This window comes from Amphiprion ocellaris, chromosome 18 (assembly GCF_022539595.1).
Source record: "Amphiprion ocellaris isolate individual 3 ecotype Okinawa chromosome 18, ASM2253959v1, whole genome shotgun sequence".
NCBI lineage: Eukaryota > Metazoa > Chordata > Actinopteri > Pomacentridae > Amphiprion > Amphiprion ocellaris.
Genome location: NC_072783.1, coordinates 11977223 through 12005170, shown reverse-complemented (window position 1 = coordinate 12005170; position 27948 = coordinate 11977223). Strand labels below are relative to the sequence as shown.

The following is a 27948-nucleotide window of genomic DNA, read 5'->3' as shown; positions in this document are numbered from 1 at the left end:
GCACCAAAAGCAGGACCAAGAATGCGTGGCAAAAAAAATGAAGGTGTTGGTCTGCCAGGTGTGTAGTCAGTTTCGTAAAATATTTTGTGAAAAGACCTATGAACCACTGTATGTTTACTCTGTACGTGACACAGCTTGCTCATCTAACTAGCTAAAATATTTTCTGTATATTGGAGATTCTCAGTCATACAGGTCATGGTAATCGTAGGGGCTTCAGTAGAAATCAACTTGACTTCTCTTGTAGGTTCTTGTAGATGTTTCACCTTCATCCAAGAGGCTTTGTCAGTTCTAACTGACTAATGGAGAGTTGGGGACTCCTGATTTGACAGATTAACATCCTCTGTTGTTTTAACTGGCAGCTCCATCACCACGATTTCTGTCAGTGTCGGTGGACCACCTGGTTTCACAACAATTCACACTTGAAACACATGAGTCCTGGTCATTAATGGACCATTAACCATGTGAGCTGGAGTGACTATACATTCTGTAACTGAATGAATGGGATATGAACAGTTGAATGAATTAGGACAGAGACAGATTGAAAATCTTTGTGAGGACCCCAGAAAGCTGACCAGCAAATTCTATCAGCACCTTAGCAGTCACTCCATCAGGTCCAGCAGCTTCCCTCGTATTCATCACACCCTGTGTTCCTGCACTGTGAGAATGACTTGCAGTAGGAAATCTACTGGACCCCCTGCCACACCTACTGCGTGTTACTGCTGTGGATATGGTTCTCAGTTTTTCTGGTGGAAGCTGTTTTGGCCTCTCTGATGCCTCCATTTCAGGTGGGCTGTGGCAGTGATATACTGTGCCCCATCAATAAACCTGAAAGCATTGTTATGGTCCCTCAGCAGGATCTGGACCTCTTTTGTCATCCAGGCTTCTACTAAGGATACACTCAGATGATGTCAGTCAACAGTGACCATGTGAACACAGTGCTTGATGTAGGAGAGCACAGCTAAAGTGTATTCTTCTAGGTCCTGATGCTCAAAAATGTCCCACTTTGTTCTCTCAAAGCAGTATTGCAGCCAGAGGGGTGCACCTTCAGGCCATGTTTTAATAGTCTTTGTTATAGACAGAGCTTATTTCCTGAGGGGTGTGTATGCTGGAATTAAAAGCAAGGACCTGTGGTCTGATTTGCTCAAGTGTGAAAGTGGTGTTGCTCTGTAGCCATTCTTAATGTTAAAATAGGCTTTGTCCAGTATGTTTGCTCCCCTGGTGGCACATTTAATGCGTTGGTGGAACTTATGGAGCAGTATTTTTAGGTCTGCATAGTTAAAATCACCAGATATGGTGTGAACTGCCTCGGGATAAATGTTCTATTGGTTGCCTGTGACAGTATGTAAGAGCCAGTGAGCTATGTTAGCGTTAGCGATGGGTGGAATGTAGCAGGTGGATAGGTCTGCATTCAAAAGTCAGATATTCCAGGGTAGGGGAACAATGACAATCAGTATGTCTTGGTGTTAGTACAACAGTGTTTGTTACTGGAGTCTGTGTTTCTGTCACAGCAGTGTGCTGTGCGGCCTGATAGCTCCATAACTGTGTTCGGTATGAGTGGATGAAGCCCAGTCTTCGTGATTAACCTACTCCAGCAGTTCTGAGCCAGAGATTTTTCTGCAAGGCCTAGTTTTAGTTTGTCTTTTTAGTGCTGTGTTCAATTCAATACAAAGAAATTCTGGCTTGTAAATTAATGAAAAGAGGAGTTTCACAAACACATCAAAGATGATGGAGGCTCAAAGAGGAGGTTTACAGGTTGGCTTGTACTACATGTGGTAAAATGATCTAATGACAGCTTGCCATTTGTTTTCCATGAGAAGGTGCTAAGTGAAATGAACATGTATGTAGGATTTTTTGAAGAATGATAGTTCTAGAATGATTGGGATGATTTTGTTTGAGACTTTTTTTTGATTGTAAACAATTCAGAACTTGTGTTATATGCTGTAGCACTGACAAATGCCTCCAAATCATGACTGTTATTTCATTTTTAATTTGTTTTGCTTTGAATAGAATTTATTCAGGCTTTGCAGTAAACATACAAGGCTTTGTTATACTGATTTAAGCAGTCACACAAATGAGTTGTGGTGCCTCAGTCTGGTGGCAACAATGACCAGACTCTGTTTTTGGTTAACACCATTTATTCTGTAGCAAATATTGTAATATTTCCATATAATTAGAGAGGCCTGCACAATTATGGTCAAAATGATAATCATGATTATTTTTGATCAATCATGATTATTTTTCACAATTATTGATTGATTTTAGGGGGACAATATAACTTATTTCACTTTCATGTTTAAATAAACTGTGCACTGCTTTAACTTCCATTTTGTGCTGCATTCCTGTTAATGTACAATTCAGCATTATAAAAGCACTTAAAAGACAGGTTTTCTTTTCCTGAATTTACAGATTCTTCTAGAGGCAAAATATAAATAAATTAATGCCTAAAATGCCACAATTTCTGTACATGTGTTTATTGATAGACATTGCAATTTATCAGTGTTCCATAAATGCCTCACAGAAACTAGCTATGTGACAGAGAAGTGGTTAGTCTCCACTCAGTTACTCAGACAGGTGTGTGACCAAAACTTACTTTGAGCAGACTGAAATAAAGCTTCTAGTGTCAGATTTACCCAACTTGAAACCAAGTGATTTTACCTACATGGGCTGTTTTCTAAAAGCAAGGTTTTCTATGAGCAGAGCATTTCAAATATCGATATTGCAGCCTGCAAACTCCGTGTCTTTAAAAAGAAACTTCAGTCCGAGGAAAGCACAGTTGCTGTATGACTAGTTAGTCATACAAAATGAGAACTCTGCATTTTTTCTTTTTGTACCAAGAAGCGAAAAAAGTTCTAGCACAATGTATTTGAGTTCATTTACTTTAATTTACCCTGTACATCCCACACCGATTTTCTCACAATTACACATGCACATATTGCAGTGTTAACTCCTTGCTGCAAATTCGCAACATACCACTTTCATTCAGACTGCAGCCAAGATAGCATATTTATTCCCCCAATGCCTGCTTGTGCATATCAATACGTACCTCGGAACCTTTTGCAAGCACTGGTTTCTCACAGGACCGGTCGGAGTGGGACCTAATTATTGTATATCTGTTATTATTATTATATATCTGATCTATGTGTTATAGACAAATTTACAATCTCTTTTTATTTTACCATCAGCTGGAAAGCAGAAACATGCAAAAGTTTTGGGTAAATTTAATAGTAAATAAATTCAGGCTTGAAGGGGTTAATGCTAAAAGGACATGTGCAGCTGTAATTCATAGATAATCTGCTGTTTCAGGTGTATGGGGCCACATCGACTATCTTTCTCCTCCTTAAGAGACCTGGTGTCATTGATGGCATTGTAAGCCCACCAGTACTGTAAGTTGGCCTGTGTGCCTAGTTTATTACAATAAGTAACTTAATCCACAGCCATTAAGTGATGAAAATATTCTGTAACTATGATGCACATTTGTGATTTCACATCTGACCCATTTGGTTAAATAGAACTCAAGTCTATTTACGTGGTTGGTACTTTACATTTGGGCTGCAACACCTTCACTGGATGGGGGCGTTTTCCACAGTCATCAGTGCCATGCCATGTCTCCCTACTGTCAGTGTGGGAGTGTGTGTCTGTGGGCATGTGTGTGTCTGTGTATGTATGGGTCTGTGTGTATGTATGTGTGTGTGCTTCTGCAGTTGTGTGCATATATGTTCATATATGTTACGATTATGTATATTCTTGTTTTTAATGTTTTTAATGTTGTAAAGCACTTTGCGTTGCATTTTTAACTGTATGAAAAGCGCTCTATAAATAAAGTGTGATTGATTGATTGATTGACTGGACATGCCACCAGCATTTCAGAGCACATAGTAGTGAATATGTCTTCACCACCTGAAACCATATTTTACATATCTGTCAATTTCTTTTGGTAAAAGTTTCTTGCAGTATGAAACACTCAGAACGCTTACTTTTTTCAGTGGTTTACTGTTAGATAGACTTTAATTATCCAGTTTATCCTTCAGCAAAGAGAAAAGTTGATATAACTGAGTGTGGTTAGTTGCTTCTAAAATCCACTGATTTCACTTTAGATGTACATTTTCGTGGCGTGTCTTTCTTGTGCTGACAGTAGTAACAAGATCACAGTCCATGAGTAACAACATTGATGGTTGTTTTTAATTTCTGGAAAACAAATAATGTAGTTGAGTTTGAGCCCCTTTACTGTGCGTGTAATTGAAGTCAAATAGAGCGGCATGGGAGCGGCCAAGCATTTCCGTTGTTGCCAGCACTGTGTGCAGTGCAGTATTTCAGGCAGTACAGGGGTTAAAAAGGCAGCTCGCCTCAGTAGTGCATTTGCTATGACGGTGGTGGCGGTGGGGGTGGAGGTGGAGGTTGGAGGTGGTGTTGAGGCAGGCTACAGCATCCAACCCTTCCACTCTCTCTCTCTCTCTCTCTGTCTGTGGCCACTTTGCAAACACACCAATCAAGTGTATGCAGAACACACACACACAATATACATGTATGTAATGATGCAGATACGCAGCCCATACTGAAGTGCAAAAATCCTGTTTTCGTCAATGTGTGTGTGTGTGCTTGTGTGTGTGTGTGTGCTTGTGTGTGTGTGTGTGTGTGTGTGTGTGTGTGTGTGTGTGTGTGTGTGTGTGTGTGTGTGTGTGTGTGTGTGTGTGTGTGTGTGTGTGTGTGTGTTTGGAGGGGTCGGGGGGGAGGGAGACATACAAGATGTACAGCTCATTTGTAAACACATTTTTACAGAATCAAAGATGTAAAACATTTGGCACACACACACACACACACACATTTGTGCACAGCTTGAGCATGCAGCCTACAATATTCCCTCTGCGCTGCTGTGGGCCAGACCAGCTCGACCAATCAGCCAATACACCCCAGCAGCACACATGCATCCATCCATACACACAGACACATCAGCACAAGCGCACACAACCGCTCCCTCCCTCCTCCAGAAAGAAAAAACACACAAGGAACAAAAGAACAACAAAGAGAATCAGCAGCTTCAGTGTAGCTTTTTTTTTTTTTATCTCTTTGACTTCTCTTCCTCCTCTACCCCTCTCTTCTTACAAGCGCTCCAAATTGTGTTTTGTTTGATGGCTGTCTTGCCTCTGACCACCCCACAGAGCACCACCGAACCTCCAGTCCTCCTCTTCCTCCCCAGCACTCCCAGTGCAACTTAATGAAGACGGCTGGTATCATTGACTCTCTAGCATATGCAACATCAAGCCAAGCTGCTCCATCTTTGTCTCTTTCTAGAGAGCTCTGCAGTGCATCTTGCCTTGCCATACTCGTTCCGGCTCCTCCGTCGGCTTCCCCACAACTTCTCTCCAGCCTCTCGCCGTCCTCCACTTCCAGCGTGTCTCTGCAACACCAGCATCCCTCCACCAGCTCGTCTCTTCCTCCCTCCTCCCTCCTTCTCAATCTCTCTTTTTTCTTCCTCTCTCCCTTTTCCCTCCTCTCTCTCTGCTTGAAAGCTTCTGTGCTACTGTACCGCATGGTGATCTCCAGCTTTTACACCCCCCAGCCTCTCCAGCGCTCTTCACCCAGGGACGCTGTAGGAGAAAGTCCGTCTCAGACTTGCCTTCACTCAGAGCAGAGCTGCTGAACGGGAGCCACCCGGAATGAGAGACGAAGGAAAGCAAAGCAAAGGGAGAGAGTGTGCTCAGACTGAGAGGAGGCAGGGAACAGAGGGATAGTTAACATCGAGCAAACACGTTGAAAAAGGACCCAGAAAGAGCTGAGCACTCAGAAAAGGGTGGCAAGTTGCACAAGAAGAGGAATAAGAAGCAGAAGAAGGAAGAGAAGTGAAGAGAAGTGAAAGAAAGAATAAAAAGCGGAGGGGAGGTACAGTAACTACGCATCGCAGCACTTTCTCTCTGCTTGTTGCCTCTCTCTTATTCCTTCTCTCTCTTTCCTTCCCCCTACGGCGAAGAGGCTGAGGAAGACTTCTTTGAATGGTTCAGGTGGAAGAGAAGCAAAGTCAGAGCCTTGGCGGCCGCTCTGAGAGGCAGAGTCATGCTTCAGAAGAGTCAGCAGGACAGCAAGACCGACTGCCTTTAGGGGCAGAGGGACCCAAATTAAAAAAAAGGACTTTATACTTACAAAACCACAAACACAGGGGCAATTAAGTGGTCGTCCGATAACACTTAGCAGTCAGTGCTGACAGAAACAAAAAGCCTTTTCAAAAAAACTTTACAGACAAAACCAAAAACGAAGTCAAGCGATTGGAGAAGAGGAAGAAGAAGACCAGAGCAGAACAGGACAGACGTACTGAAAACACATCAACAAAAAAGACAGGCGGACAAAGAGGAAGAGCTCTGGCCTCTCCAGTGTCCTTGCATAGCCCTGTCTTCCACCCCCTGCTCTCCCATCCCCTCTCAGCCGAGATGATGATGTATTTCTGGGTGAGTACTGGGGCCCTGCGAGAGCTCCTGAACATTACCGAGGGACCAGGGACACACACATTCACACAACAACAACAACGTACGTGATGCTGACATTCTGTGTGGGTTTCTCTGCTTGTTCTCTAATCTCAGCGCTTAAGTTTTAGCACATCGACTTAACAGATCAGAGGTGCTGAACTTGTTTGCCGATGCTTTTTCTAAATCTTGTACCAGAAAGTAAAAGGAGTAGGAAAGGATTTCTTTTGAGCTGCCACCTGTGTGCAGGAGAGTGAATAAAGTGACAAGGCATAAAGGTTTATACAACGTCCCACTCACACAGGCTTGTATTAATGATCCGGCGTTTTTATTGTCATTGATAAAGTGCACCCCGGTTACAGTGATACTTTCCATCTCTGCTGCTGTAGTAAGCAAGAACATGATCTCTTGTTTTATGAGTCTGACCTTAGAGAATTTACTGTAGGTGATACAGCAGAATTTATCCTCATTAATTGAGATCATTTGTTAGAATGAGATGTTTAGAATCGTGCACTTAAACACGAAGATGAGGAGGCAACCATGTGTGTCCAAAGTGTCAGAAACACAACAGTGTTCTTGCTTGTTTTCCCTCCAAAAGGATTACAGCCATCCAACAGGTAGGGAGAGTTTTCCATCGGTAGAGGAACAAATAATCTCTCAGTAGAGTAGGAATTAGGCTCAACATGTTAAAGAGCAATGTTAAGGTGTTTCAGGCACTCTCAGGTTTAACGCAGTCATGTATGTGAGGTGATGCTGTTGCTGTGTAACACTCCAGGCAAGGTTTCGTGTGCCAATGTCACCTATAAATATGGATGTGGCGAAAAAGGAGTGCAAGGAATAAATGAAGTTCTTTTATTTATATCTCACAAATTGAATAATTCATCCTACATACAAACATTTACATACAAAACCACATATATTGTATATATCCAGACTTTTACTGCTGCCGACCATATCCAGTTTCCATCTCAGTGTTTCTGCAGACATTGTTTTCACAGTTTGCCCTTGTTTGAATTCAATTACTACTTCACATAAAGGAGGTTGGAAGAAAAGCTGTGTTTCATTCAAGTTTGGTTTTACTTTAAAACTTGCTTTACAAAAGTGACAAAGCCCAATTTGTCAAACAACATAACTATATACTTGTATTAGTTTATCACATGAGATTTTTAAAGTTTGAGGGATTTTTTTTAGATTTTAAAATCACAACTTAAATATAAAAATATTACATTTGTATTTACAAATGATACTGGATCAGAACAGCGACCATTTTTATATTATCATGACAGTGTTTTTTGTAATTATTTCTTTTCCCAAACTAAGTATAGTGATTTAGTATCTTACACTTTTTTTTTTAATTTAATGTGGCGCCTCAGTGAACACAGGAGTGTGAGAGTGCTGCATGCACTCACATCACTGACTAGATGAGCAAGACAAATCTTGCTGCTGTTTGTTGTTTACATTGATGGGTGATTTTCGTTTTGTGCGATGCTGCTGTACTTTAAATCTCCCTACAGAAGGCACCCATTAGGACGGAAATTTCAAGGATTTAAGTCTGGAGGGGAAAAAAAGGCTCCAATGCAGCATCACATCAGACTGTGTGCATCTCTCAGTTCCTTTAATCAAATTGCACAATGGTCCAGTCTGTTGGATTTATTTAACAAAATGTTCATTTAGTGTAATTACATCTTCTGATCACTTCAAACTGTCAGTGGCTGCAACTGTGCAATTTTGAAATCTCCAGCACGAAGCCAAACAAGCAAATTAAAGAGATGTTCGAGAGAGATATGAAGTTATGATGACATTGATTAATTGCTTTTAAATGGCAAATTCACGTGAAAGGTTGTCAAAGTGCAACCAAACTGTTAATAACGCTTCAGCAAGTGAAGCCTGTGTTATTGTGTGGTCTTTGTGAATTTTAGATGAGGCATATTTTCGTCCTGTGATGCTACCTGTGTTGTTCATATGGTCTTGTTTAGCATTAATATTTAACACGGCTGACTTCGGCTAACTGTTGCAGTGATGAATCGATCCAGACAGAGTTATTTTGTTTGTTCTGACGTCATTTGGATATGACGGGACCATGGTGAACAGAACCATAGCGGTCCCATGATATTTTTCACCTGGTGTGTGGAAGTTTGCACTGTCACTAGTGAGTTGGAAAGCAGTAAAAAAAAAAAAGAAGGAATAAGAATGCTTTGAGTTCTCTTCCAGCATGCATCACTGATGGATTTTAAATAGTTTGAATGACAAGTCAAAATCTGTGAGTCTTCTATTTCGGTTTCCCTATAAAGCGCTTTGCTGGACATTCCAATTATTACTGAATTCTGCTGTGACTATTGTCGTGTTTGTGGCAGATTTTGAAAATTCAGCTTTACTAAGGTGAAATTATTTCATTTCACTGTGCATGAACAGCATTTTTCGCAGGTTTTCATTTAAAAAATTTACTGGCATTTAATGATAAAAAGAGAACATTTTGGAACAAAATCCCTGAAGTGAACAATCGCATCTGCCAGCACATGTTTTTAAATGCATGATTAAATGATGCATCATTGTGTATCCGCTCACTGGACTTTCTGTTCATGCACAGAGGTAAAAACACAAGAGTTCATTCTGTTATTTAATATAAAACATCAGCATAGAAAGTGACAAAACACATCATTTTGAAGTCAACATCTGCCACTTATCTAGCTCCCGGCACGCTTTATCTATGTCCCATTACTTGGGTTAAATATCATGTGGATTAGCAGCTCCATCACACTGTGTGAGTGTGAGTCTGTGTTTCCGCAGTGCCTGTCATGGGAGTTGGGCCTAGACAGCAGGTTCAGGAGATTCGGCTGAAAGTGTGTAAAGGCTTTTTATTGACGTGGAGTTGGAAACACGGCAATACAGCATGTACTGACCTTCGCCTGAAGAAGCCCACAGTACTGCAGACCTCCAGGAGGCTTGGAGCACATTCCAACTGTCTGTCTGGGGTGCAGAAATGCCCAGCAAGTCCAGCAAGGAGTGTGCTTCCAAGCTACGGCTGCACTGGTCTGATGCTCAGTGTCTACAAACCTTATGGCCTTATTTTGCATTGTGATTCAGTAGAACCCATAGTTTGGTGCAATTTAAAAAAAACAAAAAAAACATTCTTTTTCTTGTTTTCACAGCATAACAAAGAGATACAATTACATGCATTAAACAAACATGTCAACCCCTTACCACCCCCTCAGATTATTCCAATTCCTGGTTGGGGATCAAGTTAGTGAGTGATAGTCCATTTCAGTTCACTGTATCACAAAGGAAATGGGGGAGGAAGCACATTTCTACCCTATTGGGTGCAGAGGGCCACTGTTTACATGCCTCTGGATTCTTCCATCACACATGATAAATCTGTTCTTGAAACATAGTAAATGAAGGGGTCCCGTATCTAATGAAAATGGTCTTGTTGGTGTTTTATTGTGTAGGTAATTTTCTCTAAGGGGAAGGGTGAAGATAGCTCAGACAACCACCTGCTTGCTCTTCTCATGTTTTTCCATGAGAGAGATACTACTCTCTTTGCCATTAAAATGCTTAAATCTACATATATTCGTTGATTCTTTTTAATTTACAAATTATCTGGATATAAACCTAATATAAATAGCTGTGGGACTAAGAGTACTTGAGTCTGTAAAATACTTAGTTTCACTTCTCGCCAGAATTTTTGTATTTCCTTGCATTGCCAAATACAATGGAAAAATGAATCGTTTTCCTTCTCACGCTTAATACAAGCAGCAGATATAGCACTGTTATATCTGTTAAGTTTTTCTGGAGTTATATACAGGTTTGGTGTATTTTACTGTGAAGTTTCACAACATATGCTCAGCTACATTGTGGGAAGTAACTGAATGGCTTAGTTTAGCCCATTTAGTGCCATAATCCAGGGTTCACTATACTATAATTGCTTTAAAAGTCTAATTGTAACCAAGCAGCAATCAAACAGATGCACAGATCATTTTTTTTGAGCTGCCAGCCTTCTCCCTTCTGTAACCACCCACACCGTTCTGCCTTTAACTTCTTGTTGACAAAAGAGCATCTGCTTTAACACAAAATGGTCTGAATTTGCTCAAGTTTGGTGTTCCATTTTTCCCCAGCAATTCTACTGATGACAGGGTTTGAATCTCTGTTAATGATTCTGAAAAAAGGGTATTTTCATTAAACAATACAGTAAGTGAGGAAAATAAGAATGAAAGGACAGAGGAGTAACATGCTGTCGTGGCCTTAGTGGATCTGCTGTGGTGTTCATTGGTGAGCTTTGCCCGCATTTCTACCTCTTTTAGGCATTTTTTCTCACTTTATCTTTTCCCTCTTTTGCCTCAGCAACTCTATCTCTCTCTCCCTTTCAGTCCGATCTGCTGTACAGTAGCTAATGATGGAGAGTCTGTTGCTGGTGGCTGTCTGCAGATATGAAGCGAGCAGGGGGCTTTGATACGGAGGCAGATGCCAGTGCAGCTGACATTAGCTATTCCTCTTTATCACCACTGCTTACCAACTCTCTCGCACTCTTTCTCAGAGACACAAATATACTGTAAGCACACACAAGAAATGTGCATATACGTACGCACACACACACGCACAAAAATTATCAAGCTGTTGTTGCATGGCTACTGTATGTTTACACAAACACACACACACACAACGTATTGCAGGCTCTGATTGGACATGCGCTGCTAAATGCACACTTGCACGGGTTGTTTTTTTGAAACAGAATTTTTTTAATGCTTTTGACGTATAGATAAACGTATTTAGTTATGTTGGATCATGAACTCGCTATGCTGCAGTACTTCTGCACACACACACACACACACACACACACACACACACACACACACACATGCAGTGCTGAGCTTGCACTGATCTTCTTGATGCCGGTCTGACAACAGTAACAGAGTTCTTCCATGAGTCCCTTCAGAGACTGTTGGCGAGAACAAAGACCTCCGGTGTTAGGGATGTAAGAAAATAACAGGGGATGGAAGAGAGGAAACAAAGCAAGTAGCCGGAACTAATGAAAAGGTACATCGAAGGTGGAGTTGGAGGGAAGAGAAAGAGAAAAGGACTGCAAAAGGAAGAGAGCAGCTTGAGGGTTGCTCAGGAGTCTGGTGCTTCTCAGAGACACAGAAAAGAAGGAAGGGAAAAGGTGATGACCAGCGTGTTTCTCTTCCTCTTGTTTGCACCGCTGGGTCATTAGTGTTAATTATTCATGCTGTACATGGAAGGATGGAGATGGAGGGATGGTCACTTTTGAAAAGGAGAGGAATGAAAGACAAGAGCAACAGTGTAGAGCGGAGAGGAGGTCTGCAGCTGCCTCCTCCCTCTCCTCTCCTCAGTGCGTCTGTAAGCTGATAAATAATTGAGTGTGCCGAGCAGGGGACTGCATGGGTTAGAGGAGAGAGAGGGAGGCCTGCCGGAGCGCTAGACGGTGAAATGAGGACCTGCTCCAGAATAGAGATCGTATCCTTTAAACTCCTCTTATTCTGCTGCTTGTCTTAGTTTTGACCCCCTTCGCTCTACCTCCAGCTCAGATGCCCCTGCTCTGAAGGCGTTAGGGATAAAGCTTCATCCAATCCTGCTGTTGTACCTTTAACTTGAGCTGGGCTTAGGCTTAGATTTACTCCAACTGTGACAGGTTCTCCAGCTCACTCACTTCTTTTTAGAGAAAGAGCAGGTAGTCTCTTCATTAGTGGAAGCCCAATATCAGGCTTCCAGGCTTCGAGTGTTTTTTTTACTAATCACAAACCTTTAATCTAATTCCTAAACACTTGCTACTGTCTGTGTGTGGATGCAGAGATAATGAGCGACTGGGTGGGGCTGGGTAACATCTTCTTCTATTCAGGATCAGTTCTCTGCAGCCTTCTTTTGGCATGGAGGTGCACACTCTACTGGCATGGGGTGCAATCAGTGCTGCTTCCGCTTAACTGTCGGGCAGCAGTAAGAACAAAAGGTAAAGTTTAAACCAAACTCCCACCAGCGAGAATGCCTCTACATTTGACGTATTGCTGGCACATGTCGACAACCAGTTAGTGTTGGATGACAGTAGTTTTTAGGATCCAAACCTGATTAGATGTACAGTGGTCCCTCACCGTATCGCGGTTCACTTTTCGTGGTAACACTGTATCAATGATTTTTAAATTGCATTTGGTATCATGGATTTTGTGGTATATAGGAACGCTGCAACTGGCAGATGCTTTTATTTTGACACACACAGAGCAGACATTACACTAAATGTGGCAGGAAATCATCAAACACACTACATTTCACACTCACAGTCCTGACAACATAATATTTAACCAAACTAACTAGGCTGACTAAACCACAAAAACACAATAAAATACTAATAACACTGTAACACTAATAGAAACCACAATAATGACAGTAACTCCCATGGTGCATTGCAGCACAACAGTGCAGTCATAGCAACCGGCTCTATGGTCGCTACATTATTTTAATTATTTTTGCGGTTAAATAAGCATTTTCAAGCTGAAAAAAATAAAACAATATAAAAAATATATTAAAAGTAATAATTAAGACATATTAAAAGAATATTTAATCGAAATAAAATGCGCAGTGTAAAGCGCTGGGTGCTGATTGGCTCAGTGACCGTAGCCTCAGTCTCCACTGCGTTCTGGCCTTGTTCATAGACGCCTAATCACTGCACATAGTGGTGCTCTGCGGTGTTGTGTGGTGTGTCAGGAGGGTTTAGAAAGCCTTAAAATATATATAAATAACAAAATAAATATGGTTGCTGCTTCGTGGATTTTCATCTATCGTGGGGGGTTTTGGACTGTAACCCCCACAACAGAAGAGAGACTACTGTATTATTACATTGGAAAATGTGACATTCATGCCACTTCTAGATCACTGAACTACCAGTGTTGTAGTGGTGCAACGTTTTCTTCTGCACCTCTATTTTTGGATTGATCTGAGAAGTCTTTCACTTCATATTATGCATCCAGATAATTTGGGGAGCCGCTCTTTGCAAGAACTATGTTGAAACACTGATTGTCTGTTCACTGAATCACAGAATGAGTTTATCAACTAGACTACAGGAAGTAGTTTGTAGTTTTGTCTAAATTCCCCCAATTCATAATTTCTGAAAACTGTCGTGTGTGCTGATGGTTGCTTAAACACTTTGTGATAATACACGCACACAAAAGGAACACAAAACAATGTTAATGATTATTTTTGTTATTACAACCAACCTACATGAATGTGTTAAACAGTCTTAAATAGCCTTTATTGTCCGTCTACCAAATGGCAGTTTGTGCACCTACTGAATGAAGCAGACTTCCCAAAATTATCCAACATATGCATATCTTGAAAATTTACCTGAAATTCTTACAGAGCACATAATTCCATGCTAACAGGTTATGCAAACAACGTCTAAGGTAACACATGATGACTATGACTTTGGTGACATAGATGAAGGATGCTGGATACTTGAGGAGACATTTAAGATGAGAAGATGTAAACACCTGATATTCCCTCAATGGATGAAAACATTTGTGTATTTGACCAACTACTCTGCTGCCATCACATTGTCAGGCTGATGATTTTATTTGTACAGCACAAAGCAAAAAAAAATTAATAACCAATCCATTTTGTTCAGAACATTTTTTTTAAACATAATCAATAAAAGTTCAAATTCAAGATTTTCAGATGAAGCGTAATGTCATACAACACAACAAAATTAAATACAATTTGGGCTAAACTCAACCCCACATGGTCTGAGCTTAGCCCCAGACATTGCTAAAACCTAGAAACACTTCTGAGTCCAAATACTCCCCCCTTGCATTTTAAATAGTTTCACAAGGTGAACACTAAAGTGCAACCTACAGGACATTTAACAATCAGGCTGATACAGGCTTTCTGAGCCCAGTGGTGTTGAACGAAGCCTGACTGGACTCTGGCTGTTAGTGTCAGAGCAGCAGCAGAACACTGAGAGTGTTAAGGTCTACAGTAGGGCTGGAGCCCAATCCGAATCTGGTATTCAGCGAAGCACAAGTAGTTGGGTTTTATGAGTGTTTGTTTTGTGCAAATAAAAAAAAAAAGATCAAAAATAAATTCTTTTCAGAAAGAAAAATGAACATCTTATAGCTGGTGTTCCTCATAACTGCGAGTGTGATGGGTATCTGTGCTCTGTTTGCTTGTGCTGAAGTGACAAGAGGAGAATTGGAGTGAGGGGAAAGAGAAAGCAGACTGAAATGGAGATTAAAGTGTAGGCCAAATGTAGCACTTGTGTTTAGAAGTTCTTGATTTTACCATTACTAATCACCTGTTTCATATGGTATCAGCCCATCACATGGCTTAGCTATGATCAAAAATCATTTCCATTCATATGGACCAGTAAGGCCTCCACCATCTTCTAGTAGGCTCAGTAGACCGTTATCACCTCATTTAACAATAATGTAGCTGTGTTGTTTCATTTACAAAGAGTAGTGGACGGTCACCCAGAAGAACTTGAGCTTGGATCCTATATCTGACTTTGTAGACACAAAAACTACTGGTTAGTTTTAGAAAATGATGGTGGTTTAGGGTAATACACACCCTGTCACTACTATAACCATATTCCATATGTCAAGGGTGTCAATTCCATCAGAGATTTTATATGCACTTACTCACAAGACCATTAGATTTCAATAATCATTTTAGGGTTACTTTTGTTTTATCAGCAATCGTAATGAATGATATGCATCTACTGAACCTATGGAGGTGGAAGAGGTCCCTACTGGTCCGTATGTGTTGGAATGATATTTGATGATAACAGGCCATTTAATGGACTACAAACATCCTAAGTGGGTGTTATATTATTACTTGACTTTTGTTTCTCTGTTGGACATGTATAATGGAGCTTGTTTGACTCTAAGGTGGTTACCAAACATTAGCTTTGGCAGTGTAGTTACTACCTAGTTTATCTACACAATGGGGTCACTGCTCAGTCAGCCAGTGGGCTACATGGTTGCAGATATAAAAGCAGTGCTGTTTATACCTATACCTAAAGTTGCTGTGCCACTATTTCAGACACGTTAGTGTTTGAAATTGTGTTTAATGCTAGCTTTATGGAAATCAGTATTAGAATTAAGGATTTCTAATTATTGTAATAATTTATTGAAGAACACTAATATTAACACCATAACAGTCTATATTTAGACATGTAATGAAAACAAAAACAGGATTGTAACGCCTCAGTTACATCTCTGTAGAAGACATTTCACCTCTTATCCAAGAAGCTTCCTCAGCCCTAACTATCTGGTAGGAAGTTCCAGGTATTTAAGGCTTTACTCTCAACAAATTTGTCTTCTCTGTCAAAAATGTGTACAATGCTGCCCATGAGTGTTCATTGGCCTTCAGATGTAGGGGGATTGCTGAGTCTGAGGAGCAGGTTCTCCTTGCTGTGCCATTGGCTCCTTTGGTTGACCTGCATATATACCATTACTTTGCTTACTTTTCTGACATCCTGTCTTGTAAATTTTGTGGCAATCAGCACCTTTAAGGGTACACCTCCTATGTTACACTTGCTCATACACCTAGAAGGATGAATGGCTGCATTCAGATGGAATATAGTGAATACTCATGAGCCACCATACATAGACAACATGTCAGTCTGTCACCAAGTGTCTCTGGTCGGCCTGCTAACTGTGAGAGCACACTGAAAAAAGCCAGTCATTGCAGGCTATTTCCCATTCCTCAGTTCATCACCATGGGCATCTACATATTCTCAGGAACCAACAACCAGAATTGAACCAAAGCACAGGAGGTAAAATCCCAATTTCTGGCACAAAGCAGCATAAAAAGCTCAGCCTTTGACATGAGCTTTCACTCTGACTATATCCAGAAAACCTGATTTAGCAAAGGAACTGAGGAGACAGTTTTACTGAGTAGAGAAGAACAGTGATGGAGAGCCTGACAAACTGAGTCTAGGGTTGGACTGAACAGGGCACTATATGTTGAATTTTGCACTGTCAGTTCACAAAGAATACACTGTTGCACTTACAGTTTAAATAATACACTGTGAAACACTGAATTTGCTCTGTTGTGTGGGTTTCGGGCTTGCTATGTTTTTTTCTGGGGTACCTTGTGTATATTCAGAGTATATCGCTAGTTCAAGGGGTTGGTACTTGTATCAGTTCTTTTGTAGATTTTGCTGACAGTAGATTATATTTTGTAAAACTCTCACTGGTACTCCAGTTTTGATGCCTGCCACCCCTAGAATAGATGCTGCTGTCCACCAAGCTGATATGCTCTGTGAAAGCTTCTACTTCGTTGGTTTTGATTTGACCCAGGTGTCATCCATATATGTGCTTTTATCGGTAGGAAACCAAATTGTACTTGAAAAAGGCACTATTTAGTAAGAGATCAAACAGAAAACATACACCAGCATTCAAAAGTTTGGGGTCACGTAGAAATGTCCTCATGTTTGAAAGAAAAGCATTTTTTTTTTCAATGAAGATAGCATTAAATTTGTCAGAAATACAGTCTCGACATTGTTAATGTGGTAAATGACTATTCTAGCTGGAAACAGCTGATTTTTAATGGAATATCTCCATAGAGGTACAGAGGAACATTTCCAGCAACCATCACTCCTGTGTTCTAATGCTACATTGTGTTAGCTAATGGTGTTGAAAGGTTAATTGATGATTAGAAAACCCTTGTGCAATTATGTTAGCACATGAATAAAAGTGTGAGTTGTCATGGAAAACATGAAATTGCCTGGGTGACCCCAAACTTTTAAACAGTAGTGTATCTGATTGGGGTGAAATTGATTCTGATGTTAAATGCACTGTCTTGCAATTATCATTTTCTGATGGTTTCCATTGCAAAAGTGGGGTGATATTAAATGGTACCATGTTTTTTATCTGGAGCTAGATTCAATTTCTGCACTAATTTTGTAATCAAAATTAGTGCAGTTTGGATGTGATGGCAAACACTTCAAGATTTGTTGGCCATCTTAAAGTTAAAAGGATACTGAATATGTCATCCAAGTTTAGTCTGAGTGGTGATATGGTGAGTCTTTCTGTTTTTACAGTTTCTGTCTCTCTTTAAATGTTGCAATATTTGTCTTTTTTTTTTTTTTTGAAGACATCATGCTTTCAAGCCTGCAGGCGAGTTTAGGGGTTCCGAGGATTACATGCAATATAGCTCCCCATAAACTTGGTCAACATGATATGAAGTCCCATCTCCTAGATCTCCTAGATATCACTAGAAATAACAACCGCTTTTATAAGGCCAACACATCAAATAGTAATAGGAAAAACACATTTTTGCTTACTGCAGAGCCTCTCCAGTGGTGAAATGATACATTTTCTTTTGACACCCTCAAGAAGGGTGCCGGGTGAATGCATCAAGTTGGTGTCAATAGATGAAACAGCTGATGAGATATGAACCCACTCTCTGTGTGGAGGCTTGGCTGGCAGTTTCAGCTGGCACTATCAGACAAATGGTTTTAAAGATCTAAAAATCCGTCTGATAACTTTCGTGAGCTATGGTTTGAGAATTATGTCTGACAATTTTGGTGCTGATTGGAAAAAATCTGTAGCCTGTGAAAACATTTTAAAGTTTTCAGGTAAATCCAATAAGGCCTTCACATCAACAAGATTGACATGATAAGTTGGTATGTCTTGGACTCAGGACCTCCCAGTGTATTGCCAGACACAAGAATCATTTGTTTTAGGCAACACATCAAGAGTGTTGCAGAAATTTCACTCTTAGTTCTGCAGAGTTTGCTGTAGTAGGGTGTTTATTGGTATTCTGGTATACAGTGGGTTTACCAACACAGAGCACGAGTCTGTGAAGGTAAGCCGACCCAGAGCATTTTCAGAGTACCTCTTTTATAGGGATGTCAGAGGGTGGATCAGAGGGTAGGGAAGGGGCTGTGCGTAAACACAAGGACGAATAGTGGTTAATTTGCGTATAGTTGGTTATCAATAACAGAGGGTAAGACAAAAAGAACAAAGAGCAATTCAGTCAAAGGATCTAGCATACAGATACGAGTCATTAAGCAGCACACCTTTTTGCTTATACGGCACTGCCCAGTGGTCAAATGTCACAAATTTTGTTGGTGCTTCCTCAAAACAGGGTCCTGAGACCACATATTAAGGACAGTGGTTCCACTGAGTCCTATACATTGTGGGATGAGATTTCTGTGGATTGGGCTTTTGCCAGCACATCCCATAGATACTTGGTCAGGTTGGGATCTGGGAAGTTGGGAGATGCAGTCAACACCTTCAGTTCTTAGCAGTGTGGTAGGATGCATTGCTTGGCTGGGGAGTGCCAATGCCACGGGTGTGTGCTTGGTCTGCAAAAATGTTTTGGTGGGTGTTACTTGTCAAAGTAACATTCACATGAATGCCAGGAACCAAGGTTTCCCAGCAGAATATCCCATTGTATTGAGATAATCAGTGTCAATGCTGATGGCTGTGCATGTACAGTAATCAAAAAACAGAATAATGCCAGTCACACCAGAAGTTGGCTGCACGAAGGGCTAAAACTAAGCTACAGTAAAAGGTACATTAAGGCCTGATTTATTGGTAAACTCGTGTATCAGTGTGTGTACAGAGGTTGGACAATAGCAGCAGGCTGTCAACTTGGCAATGAAGCTACATGACTATAATGTGCCACATGCCACATCTTCCATAAGCTATCTTAATAAACTTCTCCATGCCAATACTTGACATTACTCTGTAGCCGGCTGCACACTTCATTTAGCACAGCGACAAGCTAGCAGGCAGGAAGTGTGGTTGTCCCTGCAACCACTGTTATAAGGGCTGCAGCATCTGTGTGGATCTCTGCTCCTCTCCATATTCATTTCAGAGGCTGTGTGGCCGTGAGGCACTGGCGATCAGCCGTGTAATCCATGTAATTCTACACTGCAAGAATGGTGTCAAACTGTTAAATGGACAAAGTGTTGCCAGTGTCCACTCAGTAAAGCTTGAGTTCATCCATGTCTGCGGCTGCTCATCATAGTTACGGACAAATGTTGCAACTGAGCAGTGGTGACTGAAGCTCTGGTAAACAGTAGCTGCTCTCAGATTAGTGAAGGAAATATTCTTTATTTCATGTTATTCTGTTATTATTCTGCTTTACAGGCTCATATTGGAGACAGGCATATGAAACAAGTATATACACCCATAGGTACAGAGGTTGAAAATGGCCCAGCTTGAAATTCTTTTTTTTAAATGCAGGTTGATTTATCTCATGATCTCAAGATAAGAAAATATTTTGTTCTGATAATGAAATAATGAACTTGTATCACATGAAAACTAAACTTGTTTCCTCTTTTTTTTATAAGCACAGGATAGTCAGGGGAGCATGGCTCATTTTCATAAGACAGGCATTCCGTTGAAAACATTTATTTTGAAATTCTGCAGTCAGTTTTTCTGTATATCCGTCATTGTGGGTAAAATGCATTAAAGTGGGATATTGTTGATGCACCATCACAGACTGAAGTAATGATTCAGTAAGTGAAAAATGTAATTTTCTGTGTACTAAGACTATTTTTGAATATTTTTGCTACATTTTAGTTACAGAGTTAACAATTGCAAATACACCAAGCAAAGCACTCAGAGAGCGTAGTACTCCACCAAGGCTGTTCAGTTGTATGATTTCCGACGGATGAAATCTTGAAACAATTCGTGGCCCGCAGCAGTGGATTTGTAGCAAGATCATAATCATGTGATCGTCAGAAGGCAGCTGACGTAGTGTTTGCTCGTTGTCATAGTTACAGTGACCGTGCTGCTGTCTGGCAATGATACAGAAATCTTTAATAAATCCGTGAATCCAGACTATAAACCGCATCACTGCCAAAATCTAATCACTTGGTCTTTGTGTCATTTCTGACCTTACCTGAAAATTTCACCCAAGTCCGTTTGTCCATTTTTGAGTCATGTTGCTAACAGACAGACAGACAGACAGACAGACAAACAGACAAACAGACAAACCAATGCCGATCGTCATAACTCTGCTGTGTTCCTTGTAGGAGTAATAAATGATGAAACACAAGGAAAAACTATTTATAAAAAAGAAAAATAACATGCAATGAGCTGAAACTTAATCCAAACCACAACAGTACTGCAGTTTTTACTGAAATAACAGTAACAGTAACAACAGTAACTCTTGTCATCTGTTTCTTATTTTTTCATCATATTTTATAGTACGTGTACAATTTGATATTAAACTACATACAGTATGTGTGATGTTCCTGATTGATTTTCCTCGTGGATTTTCATAGGACACAAATCAAAATGTATAATCACCAGGAATAGCAAACTGCATGGAATTTTTTCAGCACCTGTCAACACTGGCTGAATTATGTACATGGTTAAAACCTGAGAAATGCCACTTAGATGGCACTTGGACTGCAAACTGCAATGTTTGCTTGCTGTTTTTATAGTCTGGCCTTGTTCGATGGTTCCTAAATTGACATACTGTCATTTAATTTTGCAGAATTCCGTGCCTTGCCATGTACTTTTTCTGATGCATCAGAGAAAAAGGGTTGATTTACTGTACTGACTGCTGGGTTGAATTAGCACCTGACTCACTTTACTGAATTTTCAAGGGCAGTCTTAGCTTAGGGAATGGGTATTTTTCATATTTGAGAAATATGTAATATACTGTAGCACCACAATCTGTAAACTTAGTTTTAGAGAATGTACAGAAAGAGAAATAAAATATAACCATTTAAAATGTAATGTTTGAAAGTAAGCCTCCTGCTGTAAATAATGTACATTTTATATTTTGTGGAGTTGTTTCCATTTGATAATGAAGAACCAGAACTCAGTCCAGTGAATTCTTTTTCATTCTGCCTCAAGTAAATGCTTATCCATCTGAAAGAATGTTATTAGTTTTATTCTCAGATAAGAGTTTGAATATTTTACATGTTCTAAATGCAGTAAACATGAAGACAGTATTTCTGGCATTTTTACTGGTAAAGCCCTGCTATCGGTCAAGCCCTTGGGGCCATCTTTTTCTCGACATCCTTGTAATTCCTCAAGTCCCAGCATATCACAGTACAGCAGTTTCCACTGGGTGCTTGGCTCTTCTGCTCCTCATTCTTCTATTCACATTGTGCTGTAATCTCCACGCCAATAAGGAGATTAAACAGGCGAGCAGGAAAGGGGATTTCTAGGATTTTTCCTGTGAGTACAAAAGGATATCAGTGGGAGGGAGAGATATTACCCTGGGCTTTAACACCGCACAGGGAGAGAGGGAATGGGTAGCAGGATGGAGCTGGGAGGAGTGTGTGAAAGAAAGAAAGAAAGAAAGAAAGAAAGAAAGAAAGAAAGAGTGAGCCGGGGAGCTGTTATCACCTGGAGCTATCGTTAGCACTGTTTACAGAAGGGCCACCAGGGAAAGGTCAGAGCACCGACACTCCCGTATCTTCTCGACAATGGTTTGCTATCACTACAGCGTCAGTAGTGAGTGTGACCCGTTCTGTATCTCTGACCCCAGATCAGTATTTAACAGCACACAGGCACTCGCTTCATGAAGTGTGGGAAGAGAGTGAGATGAGTAGCAGGCTATGGGTGTCTGGTTGTTCATTTCAATTCAGCATCAAAAATAAAAGAGGAGCGGGGAAAGTACCTGAACATGTCCACTGAAACTGGACTGGACATTCTGCACCACACGGATTATGTTGATTGCTATCATAGGACCTAGTGTGTATGAGGCTGTGTGGAAGTCAGAGGGAGGATGGACATGTGGTGCATCTGTGTTTATGTGAGAGACTGAGTTTACATGTTGTTACTGATGAAAATTCCATCTTTGCTTTTAACAGGAACTCTTATTCCTGAACTCGACCACAGAATAGCAGCCTTATGCAGATATGGGAGAAAAAAAATATTTTAGATAATGTTGCTATTAGGTTAAAGGTCTTCAGGACTCTGTTTGATTTCTAGTTACCAAGACGTGACCCAGGACGTTATGTGGATCCATATTAAATTGTGTTGAATTGCTTTGATTTGGGGCTGCACAGGGCCGTGTTGGTTAGCACTTTCACTTTGCAGCTAGAAGATCCCTGGTTCACGTCCCGGCTGGATCTTTCTACATGGAGTTTGCATGTTCTACCTGTACATGCGTGGGTTTTCTCTGGGTACTCCGGCTTCCTTCCACAGTCCAAAAATATGCTGAAGTTAATTGATTATTCTAAATTGTCTGTAGGTGTAAATGTGAGTGTGGTTGTTTGTCTTTATATGTAGCTCTGTGAAGACTGGTGACCTGTCCAGGTTGTCCCCTGCCTTCACCTGAGTCAGCTTGGATGGACTCCAGTAGCCTCCATGACCCTAACAAGCAGTATAGATCATGGATTGATGGATGCTTTGATTTCATTTCATTATCATTATTATCATCTCAATAAAAACGTGTAATTTGAGGCAGATAGAGAGAATGAACTGCATCTTTAACTTTTTCTTCTTGTAAATCATTGGAGCTGTTGCTAGTGCTGACCTCTAGGATCAAATAATAAGTTATGCACAGTGGTTTTAGGGAGGATTTTCACAAGTATGTGCAAATCTGGCCAAAAATTTTGGAACTGTGAAGCTTTCTAGATAAGAACCATGAGGGGAAAAAGACAAGCTTTTGATCTGAGAATAATTCCAGAACCCTGATATTAAAACCAAAATGCTGAGAATGCTGGTCAGCCATTGAACAATCCTTAAGCAGAGGTTTAAAAATGTACATCAAGATCCGTGTGTATGTCTGTCCGACCATTTGTGTGTGTGTGTCTGAGCAGCTCTGATATAAAATTTGTGAAGCTAAAGAAACTAAAGAAACAAATTAAACAACAGGAAAATTGCAAGAGATAATTACATGGTATGTTGTGCAAAACTCATTGAAGGAAATATCACTATCCCTTCAAGCCAACTGCCAAAGTCATAAACCTTTTACACATTAACTGGGATACTTAGTTCCTATCTGTGATTGGGGACAATTAGATCCGATCTGTTTGGACTCCTAATAGACTTCTAAATAAAAGAGGCTACCACTGATCTACTAGTGAATTAAATGGACAAAATGGTTTTATGTATGACTTGAAGTGATCCTGTGCATTCAGTTAGACCAGTACTGTCGATAGCAGAGTGACTGTCTTTCTGCCTGTTACTCCATCTATCTCTCTCTCTTTTTTCCACTAACACACACACAGGTTGTAACAGATGAGAGCTTGGGGCTTAAAGGCAATAAAGTTAGCTATCGATCAATACCCTGCCACCACCTCTCACCTCCCCCTCCACTCCCTCTCCAGCAGGCAGCGCAAGGTCAGCCTTGGGGTCCAGATCCCACATCTGGGCTTGATGTGTGCGAGGCTGCACAGAAGAGAAAGCAGGATGAGAGAACATAGGGAGGCTGGGCATGAAATGAACAATTAAAGAAGGCCAAGGAATGAGCATAATCACTCTGAGTGTAGGATGTCGCAGTAACAAACAGAAACAGCCAGCTGTAAGCAGACAACAGGCAATTTTACAAAGCTATATCTAGATATACTGCCTTGCTGGTGTCAGCTAGTGTCTGGACTCCCTTGTGCTTGCAGTCTTTCTGCCTTTAATGGGTGTGTTTCGGTGAGATCCAAAACAGGGCCTATTGAAATCTACAAGTCATTGTGTCTCCAAGAAACATTAAAGCCACTTTTCACAAACTTTAAGAGAATTTGGCTTCAAACTTCACCAAATATTATTCAGACTCAGCATTACCCACAGAAAAAAAATAAAAGGCACCAGTCAATTAATCGTTTCCAGTTAAGACAACTTCTAATGAAATTATGTTCATTCGAAAAACTACACTGTGTAAGAGAATTAGCTTTTCTTTTACAATCAAAGGTATTTTTAACTACGTGACTGTAATCATGTTGTTGAATTAGTGGAGGGAAACTGAAATCCGGAACTTAAAGTGAAGAAAAGTTAAGCACTCAAGTGAATTTCATTAAGTTATATCAACTTGCATGTAGTTATAAATCAGGTGAGTCAGAAATTTCAGTTGAAACTATAAAAAGAATTAAGTTGATGCAATTATCAACATGATTGTGTAAAACCATCAAAATAGCATTTCCAACTCAAAAGGTTTATCTAAGTCAATAATCTGATGTGTTTATCTTGCAAACATTCATTTAATTAAGCGGTGGGAATAGATCCCTTGAATTATGAGTGCAAAATACCTGTGAGGATGTAATAAAGATATGAATATCCCTCCATGCATCATCTATACACCGCTTAATCCTCATTAGGGTTGTAGGGGGTGGTAGAGTCTCTCCCAGCTGATAGGTGGATAGCTGGACAGGTCTCCAGTCTATCGCATGGCTACATATAGAGACAAACAATCAAACTCACATTGACAATTCAGAATTATCAATTAACCTCAGCATGTTTTTGGACTGTGGAAGGAAGCTGGAGAACCTGGAGAAAACCCACGCATGCACAGGGAAAACATGCAAACTCCATGCAGAAAGATCCCGGGAAATAATATGAAGATGAATAATTGGAAATATGTAAAATACCAGTGAGTTCCGTTTAATTAATGTAATTAGAGATAGATTTGTAGCACAACAATGCCAAACACATTTGTATATATGTCATGAAGTGGTAATCCAAGTACAAATGTCCAAGTCAAAATGAATAAATAATTAAATAACTGGTCACCTATTGTCTTGAGAATAATCTTTTTTTTTTTTTTTTTGGCTTTCTTGAATAATGTAGAAAACAAACAAAGAGTTACATATGAAGTATTAAGTCTAAGTCAGGACACAAAGGTAAAATAATTCAGTTGCCAAGTCTTTGGTTGACTTTTACGTCCCTTCAGCTCACCATCAATGGCCCACTGGAGACACACTGTGATGACTTTTTTTTTTTCCACACAATAGCACATATGTACACTAAATGGCCAGTATGGTTCATTAAGAGCTTATTTAGCACACCACCAACACCACCCACCTCCGCTCCACCCGAACAAAACATACACACCCTGGCCGTACAGTAAATGTAGCAGCAGCCCAGTGACATAAATGTTCTAAGTTATTGAACAGTTTTAAAGGATTTATAGGGAAGGGCCAGAGGCTGTGGCAGAGAGAATGCGTCAGGCAGAAATCAGGTTCATACGCAGCCCTGCAGTAGCTCCACTGTTGCTTGTATAAATTACCAGAGTTTTTTACTTCTCAATTTGTCCTCTTTCCTGCTGCCTGTTCTTTCCTTTTACTCTTATTCTCTTGCTATCTCTCTCTCTGTCTGTCCTCTCTCTTTTACTCTATCCCTCCGTCATGCATACCTCTTTCACCTTGTGTACCAGGTCAGCGAGGGAAATAGCTGCCGTTTGAAGTTATATGCAGCTTTCACCTCTTTCCTCTTTATTCTCCAAAGCCCAGCGGCTTCATATCCACACTGTGTATAGGTGTGTGCATAACCGTGTGAATGTGTTTGCCTGTGTATGTGCATTTTACAACCACACCTGCACTGATGATTGCGCACTGTGTGTTTCTATTTGACCGTATTTTCAATATGAGTTAAAGCCCTTCAGTTTTCCTAGAGAGCAGGGAGTACAGTGGTCCCTCACCATATCACGGTTCACTTCTCGGAGTCTGACTGTATCGCGGATTTTTAAACTGCATTTGATATCTCAGATTTTCCGCTATATCACAGGATTTTGCAGTGCTATAGGTATTTTCATATATTTAATGTTGTGACAAGCTGCATTGAAGAATGGTGCTGGAGAAATGATACCTATCTTTGATGCGCTCTGCAACTGGTGGATGCTTTTATTTTGACACACACTGAATAAAGTGTGGCAGGAAGTCATCAAACACATGTCACACTCATAGTCCTGCCAACACTTACCCAAACTATCTAGGCTGACTAAACCACAAAAACACAATAAAACACAAGCACTGCTAACACTGCAACACTAACATAAACCACAATAATGACATTTAAACCCCCAACACCCCAAACTCCCATGGTGCATTGCAGCACCACAGTTCAGTCACAGCAACCGGCTCTGCGATGGCTACATTATTTTAATTATTTTGCGGTAAAATAAGCATTTTGTAGCCTTAAAAAATGAAACCAATATAAAAAACATTTAAAAAGTAATAAAACATATTAAAAGAGTATTTAATCAAAATAAGTGCTGATTGGCTCAGCAACCGTAGCATCAGTGTCCTCTGTCTCCAGTGTGTAGCAGCATTCAGCATCTTCTCTTGTCCATTTCACATAGACGTCTGATCACTGTGCATAGTGTTGCTTTGCGGTGTGTGGGGAGAGTTTATAAAGCCTTAAAATATATATAAATAATAAAATAGATATAGTCGCTACTTCGTGGATTTTCGTCTATCGCAGCGGGGTCTGGAACATAACCCCCATGATAGACGAGGGACCACTGTAATGGGTCTATTTTAAAGTATAGTAAATCAGTTCACCTAAATATTAATGATATGTAACATACAATGTGCTTGCTGTAAATGAGGTTAAAAGGAAGATTGCGCTTTTTTGGAATGATACATACTCCTTTATTTTCGAGCTATTTTTTTGTTGTTGTTGTGCTTCATTTTGGTGATAAATATGGTGGAGTTGCAGCTGAGAATTTTCTTACCTGATGATGAAAAAAAAGAGACTGATTGTATTTCAAAATTGTCCCAAATGGGTCTTATTCACAGAATCCAAGGGCTGATTTTGAAGTAGGTTTTTAAGTGGAAATTAAATAAATAAGCAATTGCCAAGAGCTTAAGGTTTACATGTAGGCAAACAACAGAATGGTCGGACGATCTGTGTAATTTTACACTCTAGTCTGAGCCTGCTTGGAGTTGACTGGAGCGCTGCAGAAGATAAATCAGGGAATATATATATTTGTGTAACAAACACTGGCAGAAGCAAGACAAATAAACACGTGGCTGTTTCACTGTCACTCACTTTTCATGGCAACAACATGACTTAAAAACAGGCAAAAGCCTCCAAAAGCCTGGAAGACACTTAAAGTATTGTAAAAGGGAAAATTGTTTGTTTCTCCTGAGTGAAACCTTTTTTGTTTAATAGTTGTACAATATCAGAGAAATTTGTTAGAGAGTCTGACTCTGATCCTGAGAACATTTCCTTTTTCTCTTATACTTGAGCCCTCTGAGGCTGCCTGGATTTTACTGTCAGTCTCTTGCACTATTTGATGGTGTGTGTGTGTGTGTGTGTGTGTGTGTGTGTGTGTGTGTGTGTGTGTGTGTGTGTGTGTGTGTGTGTGTGTGTATTTGTTTGCTTAACATTTTCTAAAAGCCTTTTTAGTGGGCTTCCACTGGCTTTGCACAACAGCTTTCTGGGAAATGTTGAGGAATAAAGACAGGGGTGGGATGGCAAGAATAAGAAAAGAAAAGACTCACTTTTCTTTCTCTACAACGTCCACCAACACCTCGTACTTCTGATCTACTTTATTTTCTGTCCTGCAGTTTGTTCTGTCTTCTTCCTACTTTCTTTATCAGACTCTTCACTACAGACATTTACTGTTGTGAAATCCTGGCGTATTG

At 40.3% G+C, this 27948-nt stretch overlaps 1 protein-coding gene across 8 annotated transcripts in view; it reads left to right on the top strand.

Moving 5' to 3' along the window:
• The window catches only part of rbfox3a (RNA binding fox-1 homolog 3a), a 611714-nt gene that overhangs the window by 395645 nt on the left and 188121 nt on the right, over positions 1-27948 (top strand). Inside the window, exon 1 of one of the 8 annotated variants that reach the window (XM_055004446.1) lies at positions 5104-6437. The exons of the other annotated variants lie outside the window; for them this stretch is intronic. Coding sequence (XP_054860421.1) covers positions 6420-6437 — 18 coding nt within the window. The 5' untranslated portion in view covers positions 5104-6419. Of the gene's footprint in view, positions 1-5103; positions 6438-27948 lie in introns of those variants that run through there. 8 annotated transcript variants of the gene reach the window in all.